Source organism: Nyctibius grandis, chromosome 12, assembly GCF_013368605.1.
Source record: "Nyctibius grandis isolate bNycGra1 chromosome 12, bNycGra1.pri, whole genome shotgun sequence".
In the NCBI taxonomy this organism is placed as follows: Eukaryota; Metazoa; Chordata; class Aves; order Nyctibiiformes; family Nyctibiidae; genus Nyctibius; species Nyctibius grandis.
The window spans coordinates 2,604,221-2,631,163 of NC_090669.1; the positions used below are offsets into that span (position 1 = coordinate 2,604,221).

The 26,943-nt window shown below is 56.4% G+C and overlaps 2 protein-coding genes and 1 non-coding gene across 3 annotated transcripts in view; 2 read left to right on the forward strand and 1 right to left on the reverse strand.

Annotated features, from left to right (window-relative positions):
- Positions 1-11,900, forward strand: part of LOC137669484 (hydrocephalus-inducing protein homolog) — a 67,002-nt gene extending 55,102 nt beyond the window's left edge. The window contains 16 exon segments of the mRNA XM_068411585.1: positions 68-206; positions 544-709; positions 1,068-1,215; positions 2,462-2,669; positions 2,900-3,121; positions 3,666-3,835; positions 4,023-4,221; positions 4,388-4,546; positions 5,096-5,376; positions 5,691-5,910; positions 7,467-7,679; positions 8,533-8,696; positions 9,338-9,488; positions 9,898-10,128; positions 10,758-10,982; positions 11,433-11,900. Of these exon segments, the coding sequence (XP_068267686.1) occupies positions 68-206; positions 544-709; positions 1,068-1,215; positions 2,462-2,669; positions 2,900-3,121; positions 3,666-3,835; positions 4,023-4,221; positions 4,388-4,546; positions 5,096-5,376; positions 5,691-5,910; positions 7,467-7,679; positions 8,533-8,696; positions 9,338-9,488; positions 9,898-10,128; positions 10,758-10,982; positions 11,433-11,900 (3,364 nt within the window).
- A 2,861-nt stretch (positions 11,901-14,761) lies between these two features.
- The window catches only part of VAC14 (VAC14 component of PIKFYVE complex), a 63,255-nt gene continuing 51,073 nt past the window's right edge, over positions 14,762-26,943 (forward strand). Inside the window, exons 1-9 of the mRNA XM_068411191.1 lie at positions 14,762-14,890; positions 18,849-18,999; positions 21,150-21,317; positions 21,999-22,061; positions 22,999-23,106; positions 23,632-23,741; positions 25,103-25,209; positions 26,176-26,310; positions 26,582-26,734. Of these exons, the coding sequence (XP_068267292.1) occupies positions 14,787-14,890; positions 18,849-18,999; positions 21,150-21,317; positions 21,999-22,061; positions 22,999-23,106; positions 23,632-23,741; positions 25,103-25,209; positions 26,176-26,310; positions 26,582-26,734 (1,099 nt within the window). The 5' untranslated portion in view covers positions 14,762-14,786. The remainder of the gene's footprint in view (positions 14,891-18,848; positions 19,000-21,149; positions 21,318-21,998; positions 22,062-22,998; positions 23,107-23,631; positions 23,742-25,102; positions 25,210-26,175; positions 26,311-26,581; positions 26,735-26,943) is intronic.
- TRNAG-GCC (transfer RNA glycine (anticodon GCC)) lies at positions 17,970-18,040 on the reverse strand. Its single transcript has one exon. It is a non-coding gene; the product is annotated as a tRNA-Gly (tRNA).

The window sequence follows — 26,943 nt, forward strand, 5'->3', positions numbered from 1 at the left end:
TGCTACAGGACAGAGTCATTAACGTCCCAACGCCACCTTAGTAGTCCTTTTTGTTTTGTTTGCCCAGGACCTTCATGATTATGAACCCAACCAGTTCTGCGTACTCCTTCCAGTGGACTTGCCAAGACCCTGAAGCCCCACGAGAACAGGCGGCTTTCTTCTGCCTCACAGAGAGGGGTCAGCTCCAGCCGGGGAAGAAAGCAGAGGTGGGTGCAGGAAATGAAGAAGGTCGATCCCGTGCACACGTATGCCAGTTTGACACCAGCTATACTATGCTTACTGGGAGTCCCTTCTCACTGTGAGCTTGCCAAGACCGTGAAGAAACCTTTGACTGCAGTGTAAATGAACTGGCAGATGAACCTGTTCTCACCCCATACCCAATGTTTGTGGTGCTCTTGGGCTGTACGTGGCACAGCACCCTATCTCTGAGCTCACAGCAACATAAGGTGGAGGTTCCTGGGGTTTCTTGGTGGTACTGCACGCCCCTCACCCTTACCCTGACAAGGGCAGAACCTTTCCTTCATTTGCCTCTTTCTTCCACAGATGAAATTTGACTTTATTGCCCGGCAGCTGGACATCACAGAATCATTCTGGGTCTTTACAATCCCCGAGCGGAGAGTTTCAATCCCGTTCCTGTTGGTGGGCAATGCCACTGACCTGCTAGTGACCCTGGACAGATTCCACCTGAACTTCCACTTGCTGTTAATTGGTGAGCACCATGGTTCTAGCTCACATGGTCAGATGTGAACTGTTCCAGGGGCTCAGTAGACTCCAACGAGGAAGCTGGACATGGAAATGGGCACTTGTGAGCAGATCATGCAGCCCCTGGCGTGTGTGCGAGGGAGAGGAAGGGGAAGGGAGGAAGGCGTGTGTCAGGGATGTGGCATGTGGTTGGGGCTGTTTCCACGAGGGGATTTGGGGGTGATGCATGTTTCCATGTTGGCATGCTGAGCGTGCCATGCTGCAGGCAGTGGTCCTCACTGCAAGGGCAGGAGCGCGGTGGGCAGTGATGGCCCAGTGGCCAGAGGAACAAAAGGTTTTCAGCGGCTGCTTTGTCCTCTCCCCAGGGCACGAGGTACACCAGACGGTCTATATGATCAACAATGAGAAGGAAGCCTTCAGCTTTGCTTTCAGAGAAGGCTCTCTCTACTCGGAGCGCTGCGGTGCCCCTGTGAGAATAGAGCCCATGAAAGGCTCCATCGCTCCTCTCTCAAGGTAAGAGGGCTCACGGGCCAGACTCCTTCTCCTGCGTGCCAAACGTTGCACCGCCATTGTGCTTTTGAGGCTTTCTCCCCTCCGCAGTCACCAGGTGACTCTCGGAAATAGCATAAATCTGCCTTATTTCGTTCCTTCGACACCACGAAACTGCAGGTTTCTCCATGAAGTGGCTGTGTCGGGGTTACCGCAGTCTTCTAGGCCCCCTTCCTGGAGAAATTCAGGCTTTGAATCTTCTGGGTGTGATGACAGAAGCATTTTGGGGGGCTTTAACCCTGTGACCCCCTGAGCCAGCAGCCCTAAGCGTGCAAGGTCTCCTTTCTCTGTGTTCCTGTAGCGACAGAGCCCACCACGCATGGTCTGTGCAAAGCTGCCGAGAGCAGCAGAGCACACGGGCAGCACTGCAGCCCGTCGTGGGTGACAGCGACAGGCCGACACGACTCGCTGTGTTTTGCACAGAAAACAGCTGCTCTTTTCTCGTAAACTGCAGCTGTGACTCGCGATCGGACGTGAGCGTGAGTTCAAGCAGTAGAACAGTCACCAGCTGATCTGCTGATCCACCGTGGATGGCCCTGTGCCCACTCAGAGCTTGTCTGGGTGTAAGGAGAACATGTTGGCTTCGGGCAGCTTTGCTGTGGCTTAAAAGATGCTGAATTTTGGCTTGCTGCGGGGTGCAAGATGAGAGAGCGTCCTGTATTGGTTACTGCGGCTCATCGGAGACGTGATTATTCCTTAAATCTCTGTAGTTGGGGTGTGTTTGATCACACACCCAGATACTACCCATAAAAATGACGAAGAGGCAGGTTGGTGGTACCCACGTTGTGCTGCTGTCACGTGGAACTGGATGATTCCTCTTTGCACAGAGGATGTTACCCTTGTCATACAGATTGGAGAGATCGGGGGTCTCTGAGTGCCCTCCTCGGTGTTTGGGACAGAAGCGGGGTCTCAACCCAACGCCACCCTGTAGCACACGGGCCAGGGCAGGAAGGTCAGCGTTGGCTCAGGGATTGCTGCCTTGGTGTTTTATCCTCTGCCGTTTCCTTGCATGGGATCATCGTACCCTAAGCAGTTCTTGCCAGGGCTTGCTCCATAGTGGAAGGCCGTGGAAGGGCAGAGCGCTGCTCCTGGTTTCTCCCAGGCTTGGGGTCTCACCACAGCCATTGCACAGCTGCTCTCCCACAGAGCAGGTAACGTGGGGCCAAGAAAGGTAAGAGCAACCAGAGCTAAAAGGGTCTTCTCTCCCCAGGCTTCCCATTACAGTCACCTTCACACCCACACTAGAAGGAGAGGTGGTCTTCAACCTCAAGTGCGATGTCAAGAGGAAGACCCAGCCCCTCTCCTTGTACATCAAGGCCACCGGCTACAGCATGAACGTGTCTGTCAGGTGTGAGGACAGCGACGGCCGCGTCACTGAGCTCAGTGCAAAGGAGATCAACATCATCGATTTCAAGGAGGTGAGCAGCACTGGTTCCCCGAACCATTTGCCCCACGAAGCCCTGCAAGGCTGGACCTTCAACCAGCAGCTTTGCAGATAGGTTTGAACGAGAGGGAATGTTTTTCTTCATTTCTGGGTCTCTAGAGGGAGGGAGGCTGATCCTTCAGCCAGGTCGTGAGCTGAATGTGAACGATGCAGGAGCGCAGTAGGAAGGAGCACTTGCTCCTCCTCACCTCCTCCTCTCCACAGGTCCAGCTGAACGAGAACATCGAGCGCATCTTCAGCATCCGCAATAAGGGCAAGTTCAGCTTCACCTTCTCGTGGGAGCTGAGCGGCCCCGCAGCCCAGCAGCAGGCCCTTACCGTGAGCCCTCAGACGGGCACCGTGCAGGCGGAGGAGAAAGCGGAGACCCGGCTGGCTTTCCACCCGCAGAAGCTGTGCTCTTTGAAGGGTGTAAAGCTGATGCTGCAGGTGAGGCACCAGCGTTTCATACGGGACCTTCACCTTCCCCGTGCAGCAGGAGCCCACAGCTAGGGGTGAGCTCCAGCTCTTAGAGCCTGAACGAGGCAAAGAGGCTCCTGCTACTGAAATAAAGACCCTGACAGCTTCTGGATGGAATATTTTAATAAGTGCTTATCCAGGACCACTTTGGGAAGCGCTTTTGTGGCAGGACATGTCCCCCAGGCCCTCTCTGCCCCTAATTTGTGGGGGAGGCTAGATGTGCATGGAGATGGAGCTGTTTCTCCTTGCCAGGCCCCTCCTGCGTGAGGTCCCACAGCTCAGAAAGGTCTTGCCAGCACGTGGCTGCACAAAGCAGGGATGTGACTCCTTAAACCTTTCCCTCTCAGACCAAGCCTTCCACCTTCTATCTCTATTCTGGGGGCCTTTGGCACCTGCTTTTCCTTATTGTCGCTGCAGCCAGCTGTCCCCCATCCTCCTCCTCAGCCATCCCTGGTGCTTGCGGTTGGAATTCCTCGACTCTTCATCTGGCTCACGCTGTCTTTCACCCCACCAGATCAGCAAGGGTCCCACGTTTACCTGCGTGTTCCTGGCCACCGTGGTAGCGCACACTGTCCACTTCTCCACCACCAGACTCAACTTTGGAGCCTGCTTCGTCTGCCACGGTGGCATGTCACCTGCCCGTCAGACCCTTGTCATCACGAACAAGGCAGACAAGGACGTGAGGTAGGTCTTCTCCATGTGCTCCTTCAGCCCTTGCTTAGCACGTGCCTGCTCCATGTCCTCGTGACCCCTGTGGGTGAAGTCCTGAGGATGCAGGGAGAGGAGACAGGAGAGCCCCAAGTAGCCCTGATGATGTTAGCTGAGCCCACACAGCCTTGTGACACCTCTGCTCCTCTTTGCTTTCTGCCAGTTTGAGCTGCTTGTTCACCAGCACCGCGCACCTGGTGGTGGACTTCCCAGGGTCCATCCTACACCCAGGAGGGACAGTGGAGGTGCCCATCACTTTCTGTCCCAGAGAGGTTACATCTTACCGGGAGCTCATCCCTTTTGAAATCAACGGTCTTCGCCAGGAAACTGTTGAGGTCCGAGGAAAGGGCACAGAAATGAAGGTGAGATGAAACCCAAATCCTAAAGCTCCCAGCAGCAGGCAGCCAGCATGGCTTTCTCTCTGATTTTCCTCATCTCTCCCCCAGCCTACCAGGTTTTGCCACTCTCATGGCAGAAAACCTTTCCTCCTTCTTTCCTTTCACTTTCTGTTAATCCCTTCTACCTCAGGTTGACGTTGTGAATCCCCACGGAAAGGTGGTGAAGCTGGGAGCCCTCTCCATCGGACAGACGGTGAAGAAGATTGTCACCATAGCGAACAACAGTGCTGTCCCTCTCACTTTTAAGCTCAGTCTCGTGTCCACCGTGCCAGAGCTGCAAGAAGCTGGGGTAAGGTCCCTTCCTTCACCGGAGAGCACTTTGGTGTGCCTCCAGGGAGGCCTGCAGGTAGCTCTGAGCTGCTCTGGGTGGGAGCTGGTAGCTAATGACAATGGTATGCTGTCCTGGCTGCCTGTATGCTGTCCTGTCCTCCCTGCTGGGACTGCTCTACCAGCAGATGCTTGCAATGTGAATGCCTCATCTGAGCTGGGTGTCAGGACTCTCCCAACAGCCAGAAGTGAGAAGAAGGCACAATTCCTCTCACCTGTTTCAGACACAGACGTTAGGACGGGGCCATGTCTATTAGATATGGAAATGTAATCTTTAAAGACCAAGAGTTACAGCTCTCTTGGAGCTCACATGAAATTACTTTGGAAGACGTAGTCCAGCTCACCGTGGCCAGCTGGACACGTCACAGGAAAACACCTTTGGTACCTGGGGATGCGTCCCAGGGAGTGAGTGGGACTGGGGCAATGTTGACGGGGCAGAATTGGCAGACTCTGTGGAGGATTCACAGCTCAGTTGCCAGCTGAAGTCGTCTCTCCTCATTTCTTTGGGCAGGTTCTCTGCTTGAACCCCACCAACGAACTGAGTCTGAAGGCCAAAGGAGATACCTGTAAAGTGGAGGTGACCTTCTCCCCAAAGTGCCGCGTCCAGCCGTTTGCCGAAGAAGTGATGTTGGAGTGCAACGGCCTGGTGCGCTCCCTCTTCGTGGTGCAGGGCTCCTGCCAGGGCATCTGTGTGAGCTTGGACCAGGACCACCTCAGCTTTGGAGCGGTGATGCAGCGGAGCTACACCACCCAGCGCATCATCATGCAGAACACAGGCGACATAGGAGCCAAGTAATGGAAATCCCCGTCCTCTCTGGGGGCTGAGAGCTTGGATGAGGGTTGGATGGAGTTGTAGGTTGCCCAGATAGTTCCCCTCTGCTGGAGAGCTGTGCAGGCAAGCCCTGGAAGTTAGCAAGGGATGTACCCAAAGGCTTGTTTGCGGATGGGTGAGTCCTGCCCAACCTGAAGCCTTATTGCCAGGTAGCTCAGCATCAGGCCTGAGATTTGGTGGAAAAAGCCCACAAGAGGATTAGAAACAGCCTGTTGTGCCTGCAGCCTCCCAGTTGCTAATCCTTCCTTCCTGTCCTTGTGCTTTCCTTGGCAAGGTTTAAGTGGGACATCGAGAGCTTCAAGCCAGATTTCTCCATCAGCCCCGAAACGGGGTACATCTCCCCAGGAATGGATGTCCCCTTCGTTGTGACCTTCCACCCCTCTAAGCTGAGCCACACTATCCAGTACGAGGGCCTGCAGTGCTTCATCCAGGACAGTGGGCCACTCCGGCTTACACTGGCAGGATGCTGCATGGAGACCCCAGGGATCAAAGAGGTAAGCAGAGCAGGGACAGGATGGGTCCTCCTCTTACCCCATCATTTGCACCACATCTCTCCCAGGGCAGGGACTGTAGGACATGGGAAGTGTGGCTGGAAAGTGCCTGGTGGAAAAGGACCTGGGGGTGTTGGTCGATGGCGGCTGAATAAGAGCCAGCAGTGTGCCCAGGTGGCCAAGGAGGCCACCAGCCTCCTGACTTGTACCAGCACTAGTGTGACCAGCAGGACTAGGGCAGGGATCGTACCCCTGGACTCGGCACTGGTGAGGCCGCACCTCGAATCCTGGGTGCAGTTTTGGGCCCCTCACTACAAGAAAGACCTTGAGGTGCTGGAGCGACTCCAGAGAAGGGCAACGAAGGTGGTGAAGGGTCTGGAGCACAAGTGTGATGAGGAGCGGCTGAGGGACCTGGGGGTGTTTAGCCTGGAGAAAAGGAGGCTGAGGGGAGACCTTCTCGCTCTCTACAACTGCCTGAAAGGAGGGTGTAGCGAGGGGGGGTCGGTCTCTTCTCCCAGGTAACAAGTGACAGGACGACAGGAAACAGCCTCAAGTTGTGCCAGGGGAGGTTTAGGTTGGAGATCAGGGACAATTTCTTCCCCAAAAGGGTTGTCAAGCACTGGCACAGGCTGCCCAGGGCAGTGGTGGAGTCCCCATCCCTGGAGGGATTTAAAAGCCGTGTAGATGTGGTGCTGAGGGACATGGGTTAGTGGTGGGCTTGGCCGTGCTGGGTTAACGGTTGGACTCGATGATCTCAAAGGTCCTTTCCAAGCAAAACGGTTCTGTGATTCTACATTTATGTGCACAGACTCACTCCTGCCTGTCACCCTGCCTGGGCATCCCAGAGAGCTGAGCAAAACCCCTGTGCAGGATTCCCCAGATTTCTGAGCCCTGTAATTTCTTTCCCCCCCTGTTAAAGGCGCTGCTCCTCCAGCGAGCACCTCAGCTGCCCTGGCTCTGCATCGCAGCACCCTTGCCACGGGGACACCCTGTAGGACTCTTCTGAGACCCTCCCCATAGAGCCACCCAGCTCTACCCCCGCTATTGCACCCACAGCCACACTTTCCCTCCCTGTCGGGGCAGAGGAGGGCATTCAGCCCCTGGAGTGGGCAAGGCATCTGCGTCCAGTTCCTGGGGCACTGGATGGACGTGGAGCGTGACACGGGTGCAGCGTGGAGGACTCCTGGCCCTCACGGCCATTGCAGGAGGGTGCAGCTGGGGGGTGTTGGCTCTGGCTCCCAAAAGAGAGCCCAGAGCTGCCCTTCAGCCTGGCCATGAAGGGGCTGTGTGGCTGCAGGTCTTGTCCTTGCCCGGGAGAGAGATCCACCCAGGACTTCTTTCTCCCCTCCGTGGGAGGCAGCAGCCCCCTTCCCCCAGCGTGCAAAAGGCTCGTTCCTCTCCCTTCCCCAAGAACTTGATTTACACCAAAAGCTACGGCTCAAAGGGAAATTTGGCCCATGACGAGGAAAAGCCACTCTGTGTGTGCAGATCTCGTCAGAGCCCGAGTGGAAAGGACTCCTCGGTGTGACCAAGCAGCCTCTGTGCTCCTCTGTTTGCAGACGCTGACTTTCACGTGCGATGTGCGCGAGAAGCACAGCCGGACCATCCTCCTGTCCAACCTGAACAACGAGGCTTGGACCGTCCAGCCTGTCATTGAGGGAGAACACTGGAAGGGGCCTGAATTTTTCCATCTAGAGGCAAATCAACAAAACAAGCCCTACGAGATCACTTATAACCCCCTAACCATGAGCTCTGAGGACAAGAAGCATCAGGTACGTGAGCTGTGCCAGCACGCTGACCCTCATAGCATGACCCTCATAGCTCACCCAGCTTTGGGCAGGAGGGTGGACGAGATGACCTTCCAGAGGTTCCCTGTGAACTGCAATTGTCCTGGGATCCTGTGTTGGAAACTGGATTCCTCGGTGGCTAGAGGCCAGGTGGGAAATCTGGACTGACCATGGAATGTATTTGAGCAGCTAAGCTAAAAAGCCAGGTTGTCTGAAGGTCCAGGAACTGAAATTTGTTCTGTGCAGCTCCTGGTCCATGCCTGTGCAGCCCAGAGGGGCTCAGAGACCCCCGTGCTCAGCTGCGTGAGCTGCACAGGCTCCCCAGGCACCACCACTTCTGCCCTCCTGGGCTCCTTTTGCAGCGTGCAGGGAACACGAGGGGCGAAGCTGCCCTGCCATTTCTCAGTGTCCCCCTGGCCACGAGCAGTCAGGTGGGAAATGACGCAGATCTCTCTCTTGACATCCCCGTCAGTAACGCAGGAGCTTTGGAAGGAGCCCTTCCTGCGGGTCTCCGGCTGGGCGCGTGGGGGGACTGGCCCCTCTGTTTCCATGGGTGCTATTTCTGAGACACACCAGGGAAAAGCTCTGAAATCACGGGGGTCAGTTGAGAACAGCTCTGGGGTGCTGGAGGTGGTGTCAGACACCTGCCCCTTGTCCCTCCCACAGCTAATCTTACACCATGCAGGACACAGGGCTGTGGGCACAGCTCTGGCAGCTGGACCTGCTCAAAGCTGCTCAAGTGACAGCCTGAGACATGGGACAGTCCTGGTGTGCTCGAGAGCCAGGAACTGGTCCAGACAGAGCAGGAGAGCTCACTATCCTATTACTTGTCTTCTAGGGCTCCATCTTCTTCCCATTGCCGGATGGGACGGTCTTGTACTACCTCCTGCAAGGGACTGCCGAGGCCCCAAAGTGTTCAGGGACCATTGTCCGGCAGGTACCATGTAGGACTTCCTACACTGAGCTCATCCCTGTCTCCAACTGGCTGATGAGACCACAGAGGTGAGTCCAGCTCAGGAAGTCTCATCCCTGCAGCAGCACAAGGAAGGGCTTCCCACTGCCTGGAAGCTCCTTCCTGCAAGCTTTTCACTCTCCTTGGCCATTTCCGGCTGTAGGTGCCTGGGATCATAGAATCAGGGAATGGTTTGGGTTGGAAGGGACCTTAAAGCCCATCCAGTCCCACCCCCCTGCCACGGGCAGGGACACCTTCCACCAGACCAGGTTGCTCCAAGCCCCATCCAACCTGGCCTTGAACACTGCCAGGGAGGGGGCAGCCACAGCTTCTCTGGGCAACCTGGGCCAGGGTCTCACCACCCTCACAGCAAAGAATTTCTTCCTCAGATCTCATCTCAATCTCCCCTCTTTCAGTTTAAAACCGTTCCCCCTCGTCCTGTCACTCCATGCCCTTGTCAAAAGCCCCTCTCCAGCTTTCCTGTAGCCCCTTCAGGCCCTGGAAGGCTGCTAGAAGGTCTCCCCGGAGCCTATGCAGACCCATCCTGGAGGGCTTTCCTCCATGGTGGATGAGAGCTGGCTCCATCAGCCCGAGGCATTGAGGATGACAAGGGTTGTGTTGTACCCCAACACGATGGGTATCCTATGGGAGTCCTTCCCGTTGACCTTTGCTGTGTCCATCTCACCCGCAGGTTCCATGTTGTAATGGACATGGTCCAACCAAAAAACCTGGAAAGCAGTTCTGTGCTGCAGGGGCTGGAATACATCGACGTGCCAGGCTCTGCCAAGGAGGACTACAAGCTCACGTTCCTCTCCTACAAGGAAGGAGTCTTTACCGTGAGGGTAAGTGTGGACACGAGGCTGCAGGGCCCTTCCAGGAGCTGTTGGCTCACTGAGAAGCTGGTTTCGTACCTCCGCGTGCCCACGGGTGGGATTGTAGGTGTCCTAGGTGGGTACTGAACAGCAGGCACCTCTGCGCACACCCCACTCACGTATCGCGCTCTGTGAGGGTCCCACTGGGGGCTGCTGAGCAGAGGTGGGTCAGGACATTGGTGAGCTGGAACCTATCGGGAGACTACGAAGTGGAAATACCGCCCATGCCTTCCCCAGTCTTGCACCCTTCTGGGTGGCTGCTTACGGCCGTTCTTGGAGGTCGGGTGCTGAGCTGGGGGGGGCTCTTGGGCTGGCTTAGCACAACTGGTGTATTTTTATGTGCAGAATGACCAGCGCTTCCCTTTTTTCTCTGATTCAGGTGACCTTCATCAACAAGGTGATGAAGGAGTACTTGTTCTACATGGTGACATTCGAGGCCACCGCTTCGGGCCCCATCAGCACCGTTGAAATGACCGCCGCCGTTCGGCAGAGAGTGTATGCCACCGTCAAGGTGGACAACCCTCTGTCTGTCCCAGTGACGTTTGCCATAGATTGCAAAGTGCCCGGCGTTAGCGTTCCCCCACGTTTCACCGTTCCTGCGCAGTCAGAGGTAGGAGCAAAGCTCATCCAGCACGTTCTCTCCCCACAGCCTCTCTGGGAGTGGGTGCTCTTGAAGGGGGATGCCCTACAGGAACCATCTGGGGCTGCTTTCCAAGGGTGACAGCTCCCACCTGGTAATAATCTGGAGGGGGAAGGAGTGTGTGAGAATATCTGCAGTGGGACTCGCCCTGTGCTGGTGGAGTCTGCCATGCTACCCGTTGTGATGTGCTCCCATCAGTGACCTCACGTGGCACGTCCTTGGGCCACATGCTCCTTCTCTAGGGTGGGTATTTTCAGTTTGGAGTGGCTGCAGGACGCCCCTTGCCCCACGGGCAGGGTGTTTGCAGCCTGGGTTGACAGGAGGTGTTGCATGCCCTGGGGTGGGGAGTATAGGGGCATTTTCGGGTGGGAAGGTGTAGGGTAGTGCTGGAGGGCTCTCAGCTGTTGGGGACGGTCCTGCAAGTGACCTGTCCCCCACATGCAGCAGGGCTCTGACCCAGAGAGGAGGAGTTGAAGCGAGGCAGGGTGCTGGGCTGCCTTCCAGCACTGCATGAGCACACCAGGGACTGATTCCCCCATCCTGGGCCCTGCTTTCCCCATCTCTGCCTGACCAGTGGCTTTTCCCTTCGTTCCTTCCAGGCTGATCTTGTCCTTGAGTACCAGCCCCTGAAAACAGGTGAGAACACCGGGCGCCTGGTGCTCTGGAGCAGCGACCTGGGCTCTTTCTACTACGACCTGCACCTGAAAGCCACCGCGAGCAGGCCGGAGAAGGCCCTCCACTTCTGCACCACGCTGGGCTCTAGTCAGACCATCACCACCAAAATCATGAATTATGCCCAGCGGAAGACAGACTACCTCCTCCAGGTGACCGCAGCCTGCCCTGGGCTCTTGGGGAGAGGCAGCTCATCTGGCCAGCATCAGCCCTCTCCGTTGAGGGATCCTGCCCCTCTAGCTTGGCCGGGGTGGCCATGTGAACCCAGGGGTCTTCCCACCAATGGTGGGCCTGTCCCCAGCTGGACTGTCCTCACTCGCAGATCCCTCTCTGCTGCCCTTGATGGAGCTGCTCTTGCAGGTCCTATGGGGCCTGGACTTCCACCTTAAACCCCAGCTCTGTCAATAAGGTCTCTCAGGGTTTGGTGCAGGGTTCTCCCTGCTTGACACATTTGGACAGTCCTTACGGGCACTCACCAGGGGTAAGGTGTGGGTGGGACGGGTGCAGTGACAGGCAAGGGAAAGGGACCCTGGCCAGCGTGATGGCAGGGCACCATCGGTTTCCTCACCCCCCCTCCATTGTCTCTCTTCTCCCCTCTGCAGACCAACTGTGCTGACTTCCAGACAGCTAAGACCATCAGCATGGCCCCCGCCAGCCCGGGGGGCTCGGAAGTGAGCGTGGAGGTGACCTACGAGCCCTGCCAGCTGGGTGAAGCCAGGGCCACGCTACAGCTTTCCTCCCCAACTGGCAGGGAGTACAGCATCCCGCTCTTCGGCCTCGCCCTCCCAGCCAAGCCCAAGGGCCCCTTCACCATCAAAGCCGGTGATACCACCTCCATCCCCTTCAAAAACATCTTCCTCCAGCCCGCAGCCTTCCATTACACCGTGGAGCACCCAGCCTTCACTGTCAGTGCCGCCGAGAACTTGCAACCTAAGAAGACCACCTTCATCAGAGTGTCCTTCAAGGGGGCCGAGACCCCCATCAACAGCACGATGGTGGTCTCCTGCCCTAGGAGAGGGGCTGATATCTCCTGGGTCTACTACCTCCGGGGTCTCCCCGCTACCAAGTGAACTGTGTGGGTGTTTGTTAATAAAGTGAGAGGTTAATTAAAGGTGATGGGAATTGCTTGGACTTGTAAAAATACAGCAGAGAGGAAACAAGTCTCAGAGGTTCCTGGAGCGTGTGGGAGATGACTTTGTGGCACAGCTGGTGGGCGAGCCAATGAGGGAAGGTGCCCCGCTGGACCTCTTGTTTGTGAACAGGGAAGGACTTGTGGGTGATGTGATGGTTGGAGGCTGTCTTGGGCATCGCGATCGTGAAATGATAGAGTTTTTTGTTCCTGGAGAAGTAAGGAAGGGAGTCAGCAGAACTGCTATCCTGGACTCCCTGAGGGCAGACTTTGGGCTGTGTAGGAGCCTGGTGGACAGAGTCCCTTGTGAGGCAGTCCTGAAGGGCAAAGGTGTCCAGGAAGGCTGGACACTCTTCAAGAAAGAAATCTTAAAGGCCGTCTCCGTGTGCCGAAAGACGAGCTGGCAGGGAAGAAGACCGGCCTGGCTCAACAGAGCTTTGGCTGGAACTCAGGGGGCAAAAAAGGAGAGTCTATGATCTTTGGAAGTAGGAGTAGGCAACTCAGGAGGACTACAAAGATGTCGTGAGGCTATGCAGGGAAAAAATTAGAAGGGCCAAAGCCCAACGAGAACTTAATGTGGCCACTGCTGTAAAAGGCAATAACAAATGTTTCTTAGAAATACATTAGCAGCTAAACTGAGGGAGTGTGGTCTGGCTGATCGGGTGGTGAGGTGGATCGTGAACTGGCTGAAGGAAAGAAGCCAGAGAGTGGTGGTCAATGGGACAGAGTCCAGTTGGAGGCCTGTATCTAGTGGAGTCCCTCAAGGGTCAGTACTGGGACCAGTACTATTCAATATATTCATTAATGACTTGGATGAGGGAATAGAGTGCACTGTCAGCAAGTTCGCTGATGACACCAAACTGGGAGGAGTGGCTGACACCCCAGAAGGCCGTGCTGCCGTTCAGAGAGACCTGGACAGGCTGGAGAGTTGGGTGGGGAGAAATTTAATGAAATATAATAAGGGCAAGTGTAGAGTCCTGCATCTGGGCAGGAACAACCCCATGTACCAGTACAAGTTGGGGACAGACCTGTTGGAGAGCAGCGTAGGGGAAAGGGACCTGGGGGTCCTAGTGGACAGCAGGATGACCATGAGCCAGCAATTTGTCCTTGTGGCCAAGAAGGCCAATGGCAGCCTGGGGTGTATGAGAAGGGGTGTGGTTAGTAGGTCAAGAGAGGTTCTCCTCCCCCTCTACTCTGCCCTGGTGAGGCCGCATCTGGAGTATTGTGTCCAGTTCTGGGCCCCTCAGTTCAAGAAGGACAGGGAACTGCTAGAGAGAGTCCAGCGCAGAGCCACGAAGATGATTAAGGGAGTGGAACATCTCCCTCATGAGGAGAGGCTGAGGGAGCTGGGTCTCTTTAGCTTAGAGAAGAGGAGACTGAGGGGTGACCTCATTAATGTTTATAAATATGTAAAGGGCAAGTGTCATGAGGATGGAGCCAGGCTCTTCTCAGTGACATCCCTTGACAGGACAAGGGGCAATGGGTGCAAGCTGGAACACAGGAGGTTCCACATAAATATGAGGAAAAACTTCTTTACAGTGAGGGTAACTGAACACTGGAACAGGCTGCCCAGAGAGGTTGTGGAGTCTCCGTCTCTGGAGACATTCAAAACCCGCCTGGACGCGTTCCTGTGTGACATGATCCAGGTAATCCTGCTCCAGCAGGGGGATTGGACTAGATGATCTTTCAAGGTCCCTTCCAATCCCTAACATTCTGTGATTCTGTGAAGAAGAGGACCAAGGAGAATCTCCATCCTTTGCTGGGTGTGGGGGGAAGCATCGTGACAAAGGCTGAGGAAAAGGCTGAGGTGCTTAATGCTGCCTTTGCCTCCGTCTTTATCAGTAGGATGAGTTGCTCTGCAGGCACCCAGCCCCATGAGCTGGAGGACAGATTGCAGCCCAGAAAGCCACCCGTATCCTGGGCTGCATCCCCAGCAGCGTGGCCAGCAGGGCGAGGGAGGGGATTCTGCCCCTCTGCTCCGCTCCCGTGAGACCCCCCCTGCAGTGCTGCGTCCAGCTCTGGGGCCCCCAACATCAGAAGGACACGGAGCTGTTGGAGCGAGTCCAGAGGAGGCCACGAAGATGCTCAGGGGGCTGGAGCCCCTCTGCTCTGGAGACAGGCTGAGAGAGCTGGGGCTGTTCGGCCTGGAGAAGAGAAGGCTCCAGGGAGACCTTCTAGCACCTTCCAGTGCCTGAAGGGGCTACAGGAAAGCTGGAGAGGGGCTTTTGACAAGGGCATGGAGTGACAGGACAAGGGGGAACGGTTTTAAACTGAAAGAGGGGAGATTGAGATGAGATCTGAGGAAGAAATTCTTTGCTGTGAGGGTGGTGAGACCCTGGCCCAGGTTGCCCAGAGAAGCTGTGGCTGCCCCCTCCCTGGCAGTGTTCAAGGCCAGGTTGGATGGGGCTTGGAGCAACCTGGTCTGGTGGAAGGTGTCCCTGCCCGTGGCAGGGGGGTGGGACTGGATGGGCTTTAAGGTCCCTTCAAACCCAAACCCTCCTGTGACAGGGCCGGGGAGCAGAGTGAAGCCCCCACAACCCCTGGGGAGATGATTGGTGACCTGCTACCCCCTGTAGACATGCCCAGGGCTGTGGGCCGGATGGGCCCCACCCGAGGGTTCTGAGGGCGCTGCAGTGTTGGGTGAAGGATCTTAAAGGCCATTTCTGTGGTTGTATTAATTGAGACAACGCGGGGGCGAGGGGCAGCAGCGGGCGGCCTCCGCGCCGCGCGGGGACGCTGCGGAGCGCGGGGGTCACGTGGGCGGGGCGGGGCGGCGGGGTCACGTGACCGCCGGTGGCGGCGGGGGGCGGGCGGTGGCGGCGGGGCCATGAACGCGGAGCGGGACCTGGCGCCGCTGGCGCCCAGCGTGGTGCGGGCGCTGAACGATAAACTGTACGAGAAGCGGAAGGTGGCGGCCCTCGAGATCGAGAAGTGAGAGGGGCCCGGGAGGGGCTGTGGGGAACCGGGAGGGGAACGACGGCGAGGCCGCTCCGGGCTGCCCCAGCTCACCGCGGGGGGGTGGGTCCTGGGGCCACCTGCGGCCCCACGGCGCTGGGAGCCGGCACGGGATGGTGGGGGGGCGGGTGGGGGTCCCACCGTGGAGTGGCTGTGGGAGGGGACCGGCCCGGTGGGAGCTGGGGGGCTTCGGGGGAGGGGGTCACCCCGGAGGGTCTGGGGGAAGGGAGCACCCAGGGGGAACTGGGGGGGTCTAGGGGGAAGGGGCCACCCTGGAGGGACCCGGGGGTTCCGGGGCAGCAGTCGGCTGCAGCCCTGGGGGGTCTGTGGGCCAGGGAGCCCAGGGAAGGGGCTCAGGTGGCACGGTGACCCTGTCGGGGGACAGTGCCCCAGGAGGGGGCTCTCCCCCCAGAGCTGCTCCGTGTCCCCCATCCCCATCCCACCAGTCGCTGAGGGTTATCTCCGAGCCCGTTGGCTTCTGGGCGCAAGCGGGGACGTGCGGGTTCAGGGCGCGTGTCCCGCGGTGGGAGTCGTGCCGGTGAGCCCCTCGCAGACAGCCCGGTGTGACGGTGGGTTCCCGGTGCCACCGCACGGCCCTGTGCAAAACAGACGCACGAGCAGCATCGCTGTAGAGCCTCCCCGGTGCCGCGGTACTTGCTCCTGTGCGGCGCTCACGGACGTGGCCGGCTCTGTGGCCAGCCCTGAGCGTGGCTGGGGGACACGAGGGTCTCACTGGGCAGCAGGAGGAGCTGCGGCGGGGGCAGGCGGCTGGCGCTGGGGCGGCTGTGCCCATCGTCCAGGGCCTGTCCCACGTCAGCCTGGGTCTATCGCCTCGTGGTGCCATCCCGCCCCTCCCCTGAGGTCTCACCCCGGCTCATCCCACCCTCGGTCACGGCCGTGGAGGTGGGACGTACCTGCTGTCACCTCTGGCCTTTGGGCGCTGCCTTTGCTCCTTCCTGCATCGCTGCTGTTTCGCAGAGCTCAGGCCTTCGGTTCAGGGCATCCCAGGCGAAGGTCTGCAGGCGCCTGCTGCCATGGCCGTGCCCCCTCTAGCATCACCCATCCGCGTTCCCTGCGGGTGCTCTCGCTCTGGCTGCGCTGGCCTGGGTGCTCTGTGCTGCTCTGGGCTGTGGCTTTGCCTGGGAAGGGCCGTGTCCTGCCCGGGCCCTGCCCGAGAGCTCAGCTCATGGAGGAGCTCCGAAGCATCCCCTGAGGGGGACAGCCCAGCGCAGGGCTGGGAGCAGTGACCCGAGCCGGAGGGGGAGTTTCGGGTGGGAGATGTGGCTACAGTGAGCCTGCGAGGGGAGCGGCCACTGCTTGCAGCAGCCGGTGACGTGGAGATGGAGTTGCTCGGCTGAGAGTTCGGGGGACGTGGGAGGGATGTGGGATGGGAACCATGTGCCTCGAACACAGAGGATGTACCTGGGCAGCAGAGAAGAGCAGTTCTTGGGATGGGGTGAGTGGGTGCTTGGGTGCAAAGCCAATGCATCCAGCCCCTTCTGTTCAACACGTTTATCTTTTGCTCATTTTCTTTCTTTTTCACAAGAATAGTTTCTTAAGAGTGGGTTGTAGCAGATGTGCTGCACCATCCTCACGGTCCCATGAGGATGCTTCAGTAACTGCCCCTTCGCTGCTGCGTGGGAGGATGCTCCTTATCCAAGCAGCTCCGCTCTGATTTATTCTGCCCCAGGATGAGGGTTTCATGGTTGGCTTATTCCAACCAACGTCTGATTTTGGGATCAGCCGGTTCAACTGATCGAGCTGGAAACCCAATTTGGGAAGGGTACGAGGAGGAGGAAGGCAAGGGCCAGCCCTTTCTGAGATTTACATCAGCTTAAACCTGCCACACAACAGCACCAGCAGCTTCTCTCCCGTGTCTATGCCATCAAGCGAGGAGGGACCCACTGCCTCTCGGCTCCGGTACCTCCGTGTCATCTGGCCGGTAACGTGGGAGCAGCTCCCGCTGCGTGCAGACTCTCTGATGCTTATATTGCTTTTCACTGCCTTTTGTCTCGTTGGTTACGTCTTGAGCCCTTTAAACTCTTGAAGGAACTCTCTAAAGTTATTCCTGTTCGAACAAAGCTTTGTCTGTTAAATCTAGGTAGTAAAAGGATCTCGCCGGTGGTCTGGGCTGCTCGAGCTCGGTGTGTCCCTGCTGCTGGGGTGGGACTGGAGATCGGAGCCTTTCCCCGACAGCGGCGGTTTGTGAGAGCGGGTCGGGCTGTAGCCATCGCAGAACTTGGCTCCCAAGTGGGGAGGGTGAGAGGGGGCTGCGTGATGCCCCCAGGGAGAAAGGGGAGCAGCTGCTTTGCTCAGAGCAGGGTGAGAACAGAGCTGGTGTTAATGGTTTGGGGGGGGAAAGCTCTTAAATGTCTTTGTCTTGGTTTCATTGGGATTTTGGTTCAGTTTGTGGCCAGCCATGGTGACCAAGGCCATTAGCAGTTAAATGCAGGGCAGCTGCCCCAGGCTGGCCCACAGGTGTATTCTATAGCATTAACAATCCAGTTCACTATAAAAGGGACGGCTTGCTGGGGAGAGCGGGGCTGGTTTTGCTCTCCTCGCTTCTGGCCTCCCTTTTTTCCTCATTGCTGATGATTGCTATTCCTGGCCACCCTGCTGCAACCCTGTAGCTAAGTATACTTTTGTGTGATTTGTGTTAGCGTTTATATTGGTTTCTTTATTTTATTAAATCTGTTTAGTTTTAACCCACGAGTCTCCCTCTTCTTCCCAATTTCTTGCCTTAGTCGGGAAAGGGACATTGGGTGAGAGAAAAACTGTTATTGTTTAGCCCCAGGTGCAGGCTAAACGAAGACAGTCTTCTGTAATGATTTTCCTGGATTATAAAGCTGGTGACGGGCCAGCGGTACTGGTCTAGGAGAGGGCAGTGTGGGATTTACTGTAGTGCCAAAAAACATCTGTATAGACTTAGGCAGTGGAAGCTTTTGCGCCTTCATTGAAGATTAAAGTTAAGATCCTTCTTGAGGCTGAGATTGTGGGGTGCGTGGGGTGATGTTATGGAGAGAAGTCAAAAGAAAAATAATAGGAAAATAAGCGCTGCATTGGCCGGGAATCGAACCCGGGCCTCCCGCGTGGCAGGCGAGAATTCTACCACTGAACCACCAATGCGCCAGCTGTGCAGTGCTGCCTGCACAGCTGCCTGCACAGCTGCCTGCACAGCTGGCCGGTGGCTCTGCCGCAGGGGGAGCGGGGGCTGAAGGGCTGGTTGGGCCACCCGGGGCCTGGGAGCGGTTGCGTAGGCTGGAGCGGGGTTACGGGTCTCTGCGTGTCGGTGCAGCTGATGTCGAAGGTCTCTGGGTGATGCGCTGCAGGTCTCTGAGGAGGGGCGGGTATCGCACGCAGAAACCTTGTCTGCTTCTTGTTAAAGTCTGTGCTGCGTAAGAGTACATGCGCTATACAGAACATCAGCTGAAGCGATGTGTAGGTGGCCAGAAAGGTCCAAAATCTTGGTGCTGGGTGTGGGTCTGGTGGGCAACGACTCCCTACCGAGCTACCGGCCCTCCTCGTGTGCGCTGAGCCATTCTCTGCTGCCGTCTTGTGCTGTGTTGGGGGTAAATGATCCTTGTAACCTGCCTTGTTGGTGAGGGTGTTTGTCTGAAGACCTGGTGACTTCTTCTCTGCGAGTGAGTAGCCCTGGTGAGATGGCCTGTGGCAGTCTGTCCTGGGCTGGGAGTTCACGAGTGGTGTAGGAGGCTGCAGGCTGGGAGCGAGCTGCTGTTGGATGTGAGTGGGCAGGAGAGGAGAGCTCTGGTTTCGCTTGAGGTTCCCTGAGTGTTCCCCGTCTCAGTACTGCTTTCTCTGGCATTTGTTGTGGCTGAAAATCCCTGTTTCTGACGGCCGTGGGGAGCCAAGCTCCCGAGCACTTGTATCACGCAGGACCTAAAGCCCCCTGGATGCTTTGCTCTTCTCTCCCCAGGCTGGTGCGAGAGTTTGTGGCTCAGAACAACACGACTCAAATCAAACACGTCATCCAGATCCTGTCGCAGGAGTTTGCGCTCTCCCAGCACCCCCACAGCCGGAAGGGGGGACTCATTGGCCTGGCCGCTTGCTCCATCGCCCTGGGCAAGGTAGGTGCGGGTGGGGTTTCTTTGGCTTATGCGGGTTGTGGTGGGAGAACGGTGGCTCCTCCTGGGTCAGGATGGTGAGGCTGGTGACCCCGCAGCTCTTCCCTGCGTTGCAGTATACAGCTGGGATGTGTTTGAGTCTCTCCATCGCACCCAGCCGCCGTCTCCAGCAGCCCGGGCAGGGCCTTTGGGGAACCCTAAGCTACACCCCAAATGGATCAGGGCCATAGTGACAGTAAACAAGTGGCATAAGGGAATAAGCTGTGTTAGCCTGGGGCAGCAGCTATCTGCTGGGCTTGGCAGAAGTTTTACTTGCTGCATTCATGGGTCAGTCAGTCCCGTTCTGGAGGTGTTGTGTTGATGTCCCTTGCATGGGAAGTTGGCTGATTTCGGTCCCAATTAAGGTCTTTCTCTATAACTTCCCTCTCGTTAACAAGAATAAGCTCGTTAAGTTGTCTCCAGGGCTATGCCAGAGCATCCAGGTTCCCGAGGAGGGGAGCACGGACGCTCCAGGCTGATGGTTTGAAGAGTCAAGCCACGTGGCTGGGTTTTGAAAGCGCCTGCAAGGGAGGGAGTTGTTTTGATCCGTGGTGAGGTGTACGTCAAAGAAGGCAGAGGGCTTGGGAAGAGCAGGCTGTGCTTGTTGGAAGAGCTACGAGGTGGATTTTCATTCATTTATTCCCTTTCTAACAAGAGTGAAGATCGGTCTGAGTGGATGCTTTGAAGCCTGATGGCTCTTATAGCAACTGCCTTTATACTGGTGGCTGGGGGCTTCTGGGCAGCGCTCCTGCCTTTGTCCTCTTGTTACAATGCAGAATCTCTTTGTAAAACCCTCCTCCCCGGGATGAGCAATGCTCTGCTCTGCCCTCGGCCAGGGCACGTAACCCACCTTCTCCCCCTGCACAGCGCAGGGGCAGGCACTCCGTGCTGCCAGTGCAGCTGGGGGATGGAGGAGTTGCTCTAGGTGGCCTTGAGGGGCACTGGTAAAACGCAGAGTTCAGCTCTTTAATCTGCTAGTTTGCACATTGTTGATTCTTCTTACCGTCTCCTTTGCTAGACACTGGGGAAACGCCAGCCTCTTTCCCCAAAGCAGGAGTTTTTCACTTCAAAACAAGCCAAATCCCTGCCTCCACCTCTGGGTTTGTCTGAAACTCCTGCTGTGCTGGTGAATCCTTAAGCAAAAGTCTTTTGGGCTGGGCAGCGGCCTCATTAATGACTGTATTTGCTTGTGGGTAGTCAGGGTCAGCCTAGCGTGGCTCTCCCATGGTGCAGGAGGACAAACTTCAGCGTGTCAAATGAGCCTTGCCTGGAAATCAGAGTCCTGCTCTCACCCTAACAGATGTGTCCAGCTTAACTCTGCCAGCTGTGGTAGCTCCTGGTCCATAAGCAGGCTGAAGCTGCTCCTCTTCTGGTAGTTGGGACCACAGTTGAGTTGATGTTTTTGGAGACAACCAGGCAGGAAAGTGCTTTGGGGACTGCTGGTTATCTGTCTTTTTCGAAGCCTGCGTCACCAGCTCCTCCGTGCTACCCAGCTCATGACGTTACAAAGAGGAGCCCAGCAGACCAAGGGCTTCTTAACTGAAGGTGCAGGTGGGCTTGGGCTGTCACTGGGATGTTCTGGAAACCTCGGTGGGTTTATGCAGAGACCAGCTGGGATAAATCCTGGCCAACACCGACTGCTGCGAGGGCTGGTGAGCGCTGGCTTTGCTGGGGAGCTGCCTCATCTCCTGCCTGCAGGGCAGAGGGAGGCAGGGATGGGTTTGTCTGTGGGCCAGCCTCCAGCAGAGAGGAGCTCCTCTTGCTTTGAAAGGCACTCGAATAACTGCCCAAACTTCTCACGTGTCTCTGGGAATCGAAACCAGCCGAGTACAGCGGCAGTAATCACTTCAGTTGCCGGTGTAGACTCCCTTGAAGCAATTTCTTAGCTTGCTCAGTTGGCTGTCACTGTACCTGAATGATACAATTCAGTAATTTCAATAATAAAATTCAAAATTCAATAATCCCAATAATAAAATTCAAATTTCGTTAATAAATCCTGTCTAGCGTAGGTGCGCTAAGCCATCGTGGCCCTGCAGCCTGTCCCAGGGCAGCATCATCTCTTCCCTCTCCCTCTGGCATGGTCCTCAACTAACCAGTCTCCTCCTGTCCCCCAGGACTCTGGGCTCTACCTGAAGGAGCTGATTGAGCCGGTGCTGACGTGTTTCAACGACGCCGATAGTCGGCTGCGGTACTACGCTTGCGAGGCCCTCTACAACATCGTCAAGGTGGCCAGGGGCTCCGTCCTACCCCACTTCAACGTGCTCTTTGACGGCCTCAGCAAGGTAAGAACCTTCCTCTCAACCCTCGTGTGTTTTCCTTTCCCACACCGGAGAAGTAAGACTTGTTTTCTAGCCCTCGTCTTCTCTGGGTCCAACAAACCAAGTTGTCGAAGGTCTTTTTCCAAGTCAACTGGTTTGTTTTGACCTAGACAGGTCTGAAGGACCGACTGAGCAGTTTCTGCAATAGCACAGTGGCCACTGCCATTGCGGGTGCTGGAGTTCCCTGTCAGATACCTTGTTCTCTGTCCTCACTTCCAGCGTGTATTTTTCTACTCCTCATTGAGTGGTGTTAGGAAATGAGACTGAGAGGACTGCTGCAGGTGAGGTGGCTCTGCAGTACGACGCCTTTGTGGGGTCTGTCGGGTCCAAACCGTGTCTATGTACGCCTGTCTTTGCAGCTTATCGCTGGGAACTTGTATTTCTGTGCCACTTGAGAGCGTGGCTGCTGGCCCATTAAAACCTGTATGGCTGCAGGGGGTGGTGGGTGCTTGATATCCCCCGTGGGAAGTCTCTCAGGAGAATTTGGAGCCTAATGAGGAGTTGGAGATAAAGGGACTTCTGTGTCCATCCCTGTAACGCCAAAGGAGAGCAGCAGTCCTGGGAGCCTGCTGGGAGCTCCGCTGCGGAGCGGGGAGCAGACCTGGGACCCACTGCTGCAACAGCTCTTGTTTGTGCCCTTCACAGCTGGCTGCTGATCCTGACCCGAACGTCAAAAGCGGCTCTGAGCTCCTCGATCGGCTTCTCAAGGTATTTTTCCTCTCCAGCTGAGAATCCTTGGTGCAGGCTGCAGGCATGTCCTGGCCGGGGACGTGTCAGTCCCCGAGGCTGCGGCTGCTAAAAGCATCTCAGCTCAGTCCTGTGGCTACTGTCAAGACATTTCTTTCTCTCCCAATGGTAGCCTCTTAGATTGAGGGTCTGGTGGCGATCTCGGGCAGCTGGGTTGAGGGGCTGGTAGGTTATCACAGTGCCACGAGAACCTGGGTGTCTGGGGAAGCAAGGTTTTAGCCCGAGCAGGGTGGCAGCCCCGTCCCAGGCAGCAGAAGGGCTGTTCCGCCACTTTTCCTGTCTTGCCTAAGTGAGTAGTGAAGAGAAGGGAGGGGAGCGCCTGCCTCGGGGCGGGAGTCTTGGTTCCCGTTCCTGTTCTGCCTGCCGACAGGCTCGTCTTTGCGCAGACCTCCCAGTTCCTTTGCTGCTGCTCAGAGGTAAGTGGCTCCCTGCCAGGCCCTGCCTCTCTGCTCCTCCTCGTTAGTGCAGCAGTTAACGCAGCCTCCGCATCACAAACCTTCCTGCTGGGAGATCCGCTCCGCTGGCCTGGCGCGAGAGCATCAGCCACGCAGCAAAATCCACCGAGCGCGTAGGAAGAGCTTTAAGGGAAAGCCAGGGGACTCTCCTGCCCCTGACACACATCGTTGCATCAGAGGTGCTCGCTCGTGTGTGCAACGCACCACGGAGGCATGAACCGGAGAAGCTCCCACCCTCCTCCTGTTCAGCCAGGCTCTCTGGGTCCCGCTCAGCGTTACTCCCTGCCTGAGGGGGATGACTGGCTCCATCGCCTGAACAAACCTCGTGATTCCTTCTCCCCGAGTCTCCCGACCCACAGACATCAACTGCTTGTCATCTTTTTCCTGTCATGTGCCTGTGTGGTGGCCGTCCCTCCTGACCCCTTTCTGCTTGGCCTCTGCAGGACATCGTGACGGAGAGCAACCAGTTTGACTTGGTAGGCTTCATCCCACTGCTGCGTGAGAGGATTTACTCCAACAACCAGTATGCCCGCCAGTTCATCATATCTTGGGTAGGTACGCACGGCCCCTGCCCACCCAAACTCCCAAATATCACGACCCATCAACATCCCGTAAGTCAGGGCAAACAGCAGATGTCCACAGCGATGTGTGAACTCAAGCACCTGAATTCACTTGGGCAGGTTTTTTTAAGCCAGCAGAGTTCTTCACCTGCTTCTTTACAACGCCAGCTCCCTGGCACAGGGACATCGTACTGCGCTTCTGCCAGCCTGGTCTGGGTCTTGGCACACCCAGCGAGGAAATACGGGCCGAGCGTTGCTGTATAGGTAGATGCACTGTGGGCTGGAGGTTAGGATCTCCCACGGGACCGTGCCAGACTGCTTTTCATCACCCAGCGCTGATCGAGGGATGTTGCTCTGGCTTCTTTCTGAGATGGGCAACTCCACGCTGTCCTCTTGTCCCACACAGGTTGCCACACTCAGCTCTGAATTCCTTAGCATTGCACCAGATTTATGCTGGTGATGTTAATTAACTGCTCCAAAACTGACTGTCTCCTTTCTTATCCTCCCCTGAGCTAGATCCTGGTCTTAGAGTCTGTGCCTGACATCAACCTCTTGGATTACCTGCCTGAAATCCTGGATGGGCTCTTCCAGATCCTGGGAGACAACAGTAAAGAGATAAGGAAAATGTGAGTGTGGAGGCTGGCTGGGCGCAAGGGCTGGGTCTGTCCGTCACCTCTTCCTTTGTTTGCAGCCCTTGGGTATGGCTGCAGCAAACCCCCTGCGCGTGGTGGGACACAGAGCAATCTGGCTGGTGGATCAAAGTGTCCTTGGCAAGGGCCTCCCTGCCCCAGCTTGTTGTGGCTGGAGTGGCTGTGGGGGGGACACCGTGGCCTGTTTGTGCTGGGGGACAAACTGTTCTGTCTCAGTTCAGCCCTCGTGCCTGGTGTGGGAGTGGTACGGGCTCGTATGCGCTTCTGGGGTGGGGTATGAGCTCCGTGAGCAGGCAGATGAGCCTCTCTCGGCAGAGCAGAGCACTAACCCAGCGTCTCCGGGGCGCAGAAGAGAAGCGAGCGTCGCGAATTGCTCTTCAGACCCATTGCTGGTGTCGAGACTGAGGGGCACTGGAAACACAGGAGCGGCGGGGTGTTCTCAGGGAGGTCAGAAGCTCCTGGTGCTGGGGGACAGTAACTGAACTGGTTTTGTAGGGCACAAGTAAGTGGTGAGGCTGGCCAGGGTCTGTCCCAGTGCCAAGCCCTCCCAGATCCTCGTTGTTTCCCGGTGCTCACATACCGAGGAACAAGCGCTGAAAGCTTTGGGGATCATCTGCCCCCCACCTCGCTCCTCCCTGCTCCCCACCCCAGGCACACCTCGAGCTCAGCAGAGCCCGGGTGGCTGTTGGGGAGTTGTGGGAAGGCGCGGGGGGCCCGGGCAGTCATCGCCTCCATCCTCGCTGCTCTGTGCAGTCTCTGCCTTGGGGCAGGGCGAGCTCGTCAGCCTCATCCTTCCTGGCCCTGCCCCGGTGCAGGGGCACGCAGGCCGTGCCACCAGCATCCTTTCTATGCCTGTGGGTAGGACGCTGGTCTCCATAGCTTCTCTATAACTTAACTTCTCCATAGCTTCTCCATAACTTAACTTCTCCATAGCTTCTCCATAACTTAGCTTCTCCATAACTTAACTTCTCCATAACTTAACTTCTCCATAACTTAACTTCTCCATAACTTAACTTCTCCATAACTTAACTTCTCCATAACTTAACTTCTCCATAACTTAACTTCTCCATAACTTAACTTCTCCATAACTTAACTTCTCCATAACTTAACTTCTCCATAACTTAACTTCTCCATAACTTAACTTCTCCATAACTTAACTTCTCCATAACTTAACTTCTCCATAACTTAACTTCTCCATAACTTAACTTCTCCATAACTTAACTTCTCCATAACTTAACTTCTCCATAACTTAACTTCTCCATAACTTAACTTCTCCATAACTTAACTTCTCCATCCAAGGCGACGGAGTGCTGACCAGCTGCTCTGCCTCTCTGCAGGTGTGAGGTGGCTCTCGGGGAGTTCCTCAAGGAGATCAAGAAGAACCCATCCAGCGTCAAGTTTGCAGAAATGGCCAATATCCTGGTGATCCACTGCCAGGCGGTGGGTGAGTGTGCAGGACCTGGCTGTGGCATCCACCTCCAGCTCTGCGGTGCCGACCAAAGGTTCAGGCCAGGAGTTCTCCGGTGGGCTGTTCACCAACTTGCCCACTCGCACCTTCTTTGCCATCATACATGCAAACCCTGCTGAAAGCCATATTTGAGGCCAGTCCTCAGATATGGGACTGGCATCATCTTGAAGTGGAGGTGCCTGAAAGGAGAATCCGTGGCTGTGGGAGGGCACCTGTGGGTATGCAGCACATCTAGAAGGATCTCCTTGGGGGCTTACCTTCACCTCTGGTGGCAATAAGTGGTTAAATCGATGTGCCAGGCGCTTTGTGTTAACACTGTGCTGTAGCTCCTGTGTCTCCTCCTGTCTGCGGTGTAGGCGGTGGCAGTGGGTTATGGTGCTCATCGAGTTTCAACTGCTCTTTAAATGTTGCTGAACAGGAGGGGGTTTCTTGTGAGATAGAAAAATAGAATTAGACCGAGTTCCCTTGCTCTCGATTAAACTGGTGCCCAATGAATTCACACAGTTTAAGCCTAAAATCGGGCCTTGCAGTGGCTGAGTGCCCCAGCAGTGCTCCCTTTTTCACAGCTTGGGGAGGTTCATAAAACCCCAGCTCTGAGTGATGCTTGGCCCAGAGACACAACTGCTACGGGTGTGACAGAGGAAATACCCTTCTGCCTTGGGAAGCTTGAGAGAATACTTGTAAATGAGGAAACTTGGATTATGGATTGAACTGGGTTAACTCTGAAACCTAACGATTGTGTTTAATCTCAGCCTCTCTGCAGATTCAGGTCTTACCTGTCTCCTCTGGGACTAAACTGTCGTAGACTAGAGTCTCTCTGGGCTAGTGACTCTGGATGGAGCAGAGGCAGCTCTCTGCTTGCAGGGGGTCCTCACCCTGTGGAGTTTGCTCAGCTGCCAGTGCTGTCCCTTCCCTCACCTCTGCTTGTCCCATGTCTTCCAGATGACCTGATCCAGCTGACAGCCATGTGCTGGATGAGGGAGTTCATCCAGCTGGCTGGCCGGGTGATGCTGCCGTACTCCTCGGGGATCCTGACCGCTGTCCTGCCATGTCTCTCCTACGACGATCGCAAGAAGAGTATCCTTGTAACTTCGAACTGCTCCCATTCCTGCTACAGCAACACATGGGGAAGCGCCTGTTTCCTGCCTCTGGGGCAGGAGAGGGCCAGGAGAAGGAAGTCCTCCCACCAAGTCTTAAAACCCACACTGGTCCTTTGGACGTGAGAGGGGGGTTGCAGTACCTGGGCTGGGGCAGCTCTGATGGGGCTGCGGTGGCTTCTCCATGGCTGGCCAGCTCTGGCAGCTAGCTGTGCGCAGGACTGCATGTTCCTTACACTGCCTCTGCTCAGACATCAAGGAGGTGGCGAATGTGTGCAACCAGAGCCTGATGAAACTGGTCATCCCAGAGGACGATGAAGTGGACGAGGCTAAGCAGTTGATGACCCTACCGGCAGAGCCCACCTTGGAGGAGTCCCTCTCCAAGCCAGAGGCAGCATCCAGCGGTGAGTCCCTGTTGGTCTGAGCCATTAGAGGTGTGAGGAAGGTCGAGGGAAAGTCCTTAAGAGAAGTTCTTGAGATGGTTTGGTGTCCTGAGGCAGCTCAGGGCACATGGGACCTCTATGCTTTCTTTAAGCCTTGGAGTCCTGGTTCGCAGCTGATCCTCTGCTGACACACGTGTTTTGCTGCTGTCTGCGTAGCAGGGTCACTGGTC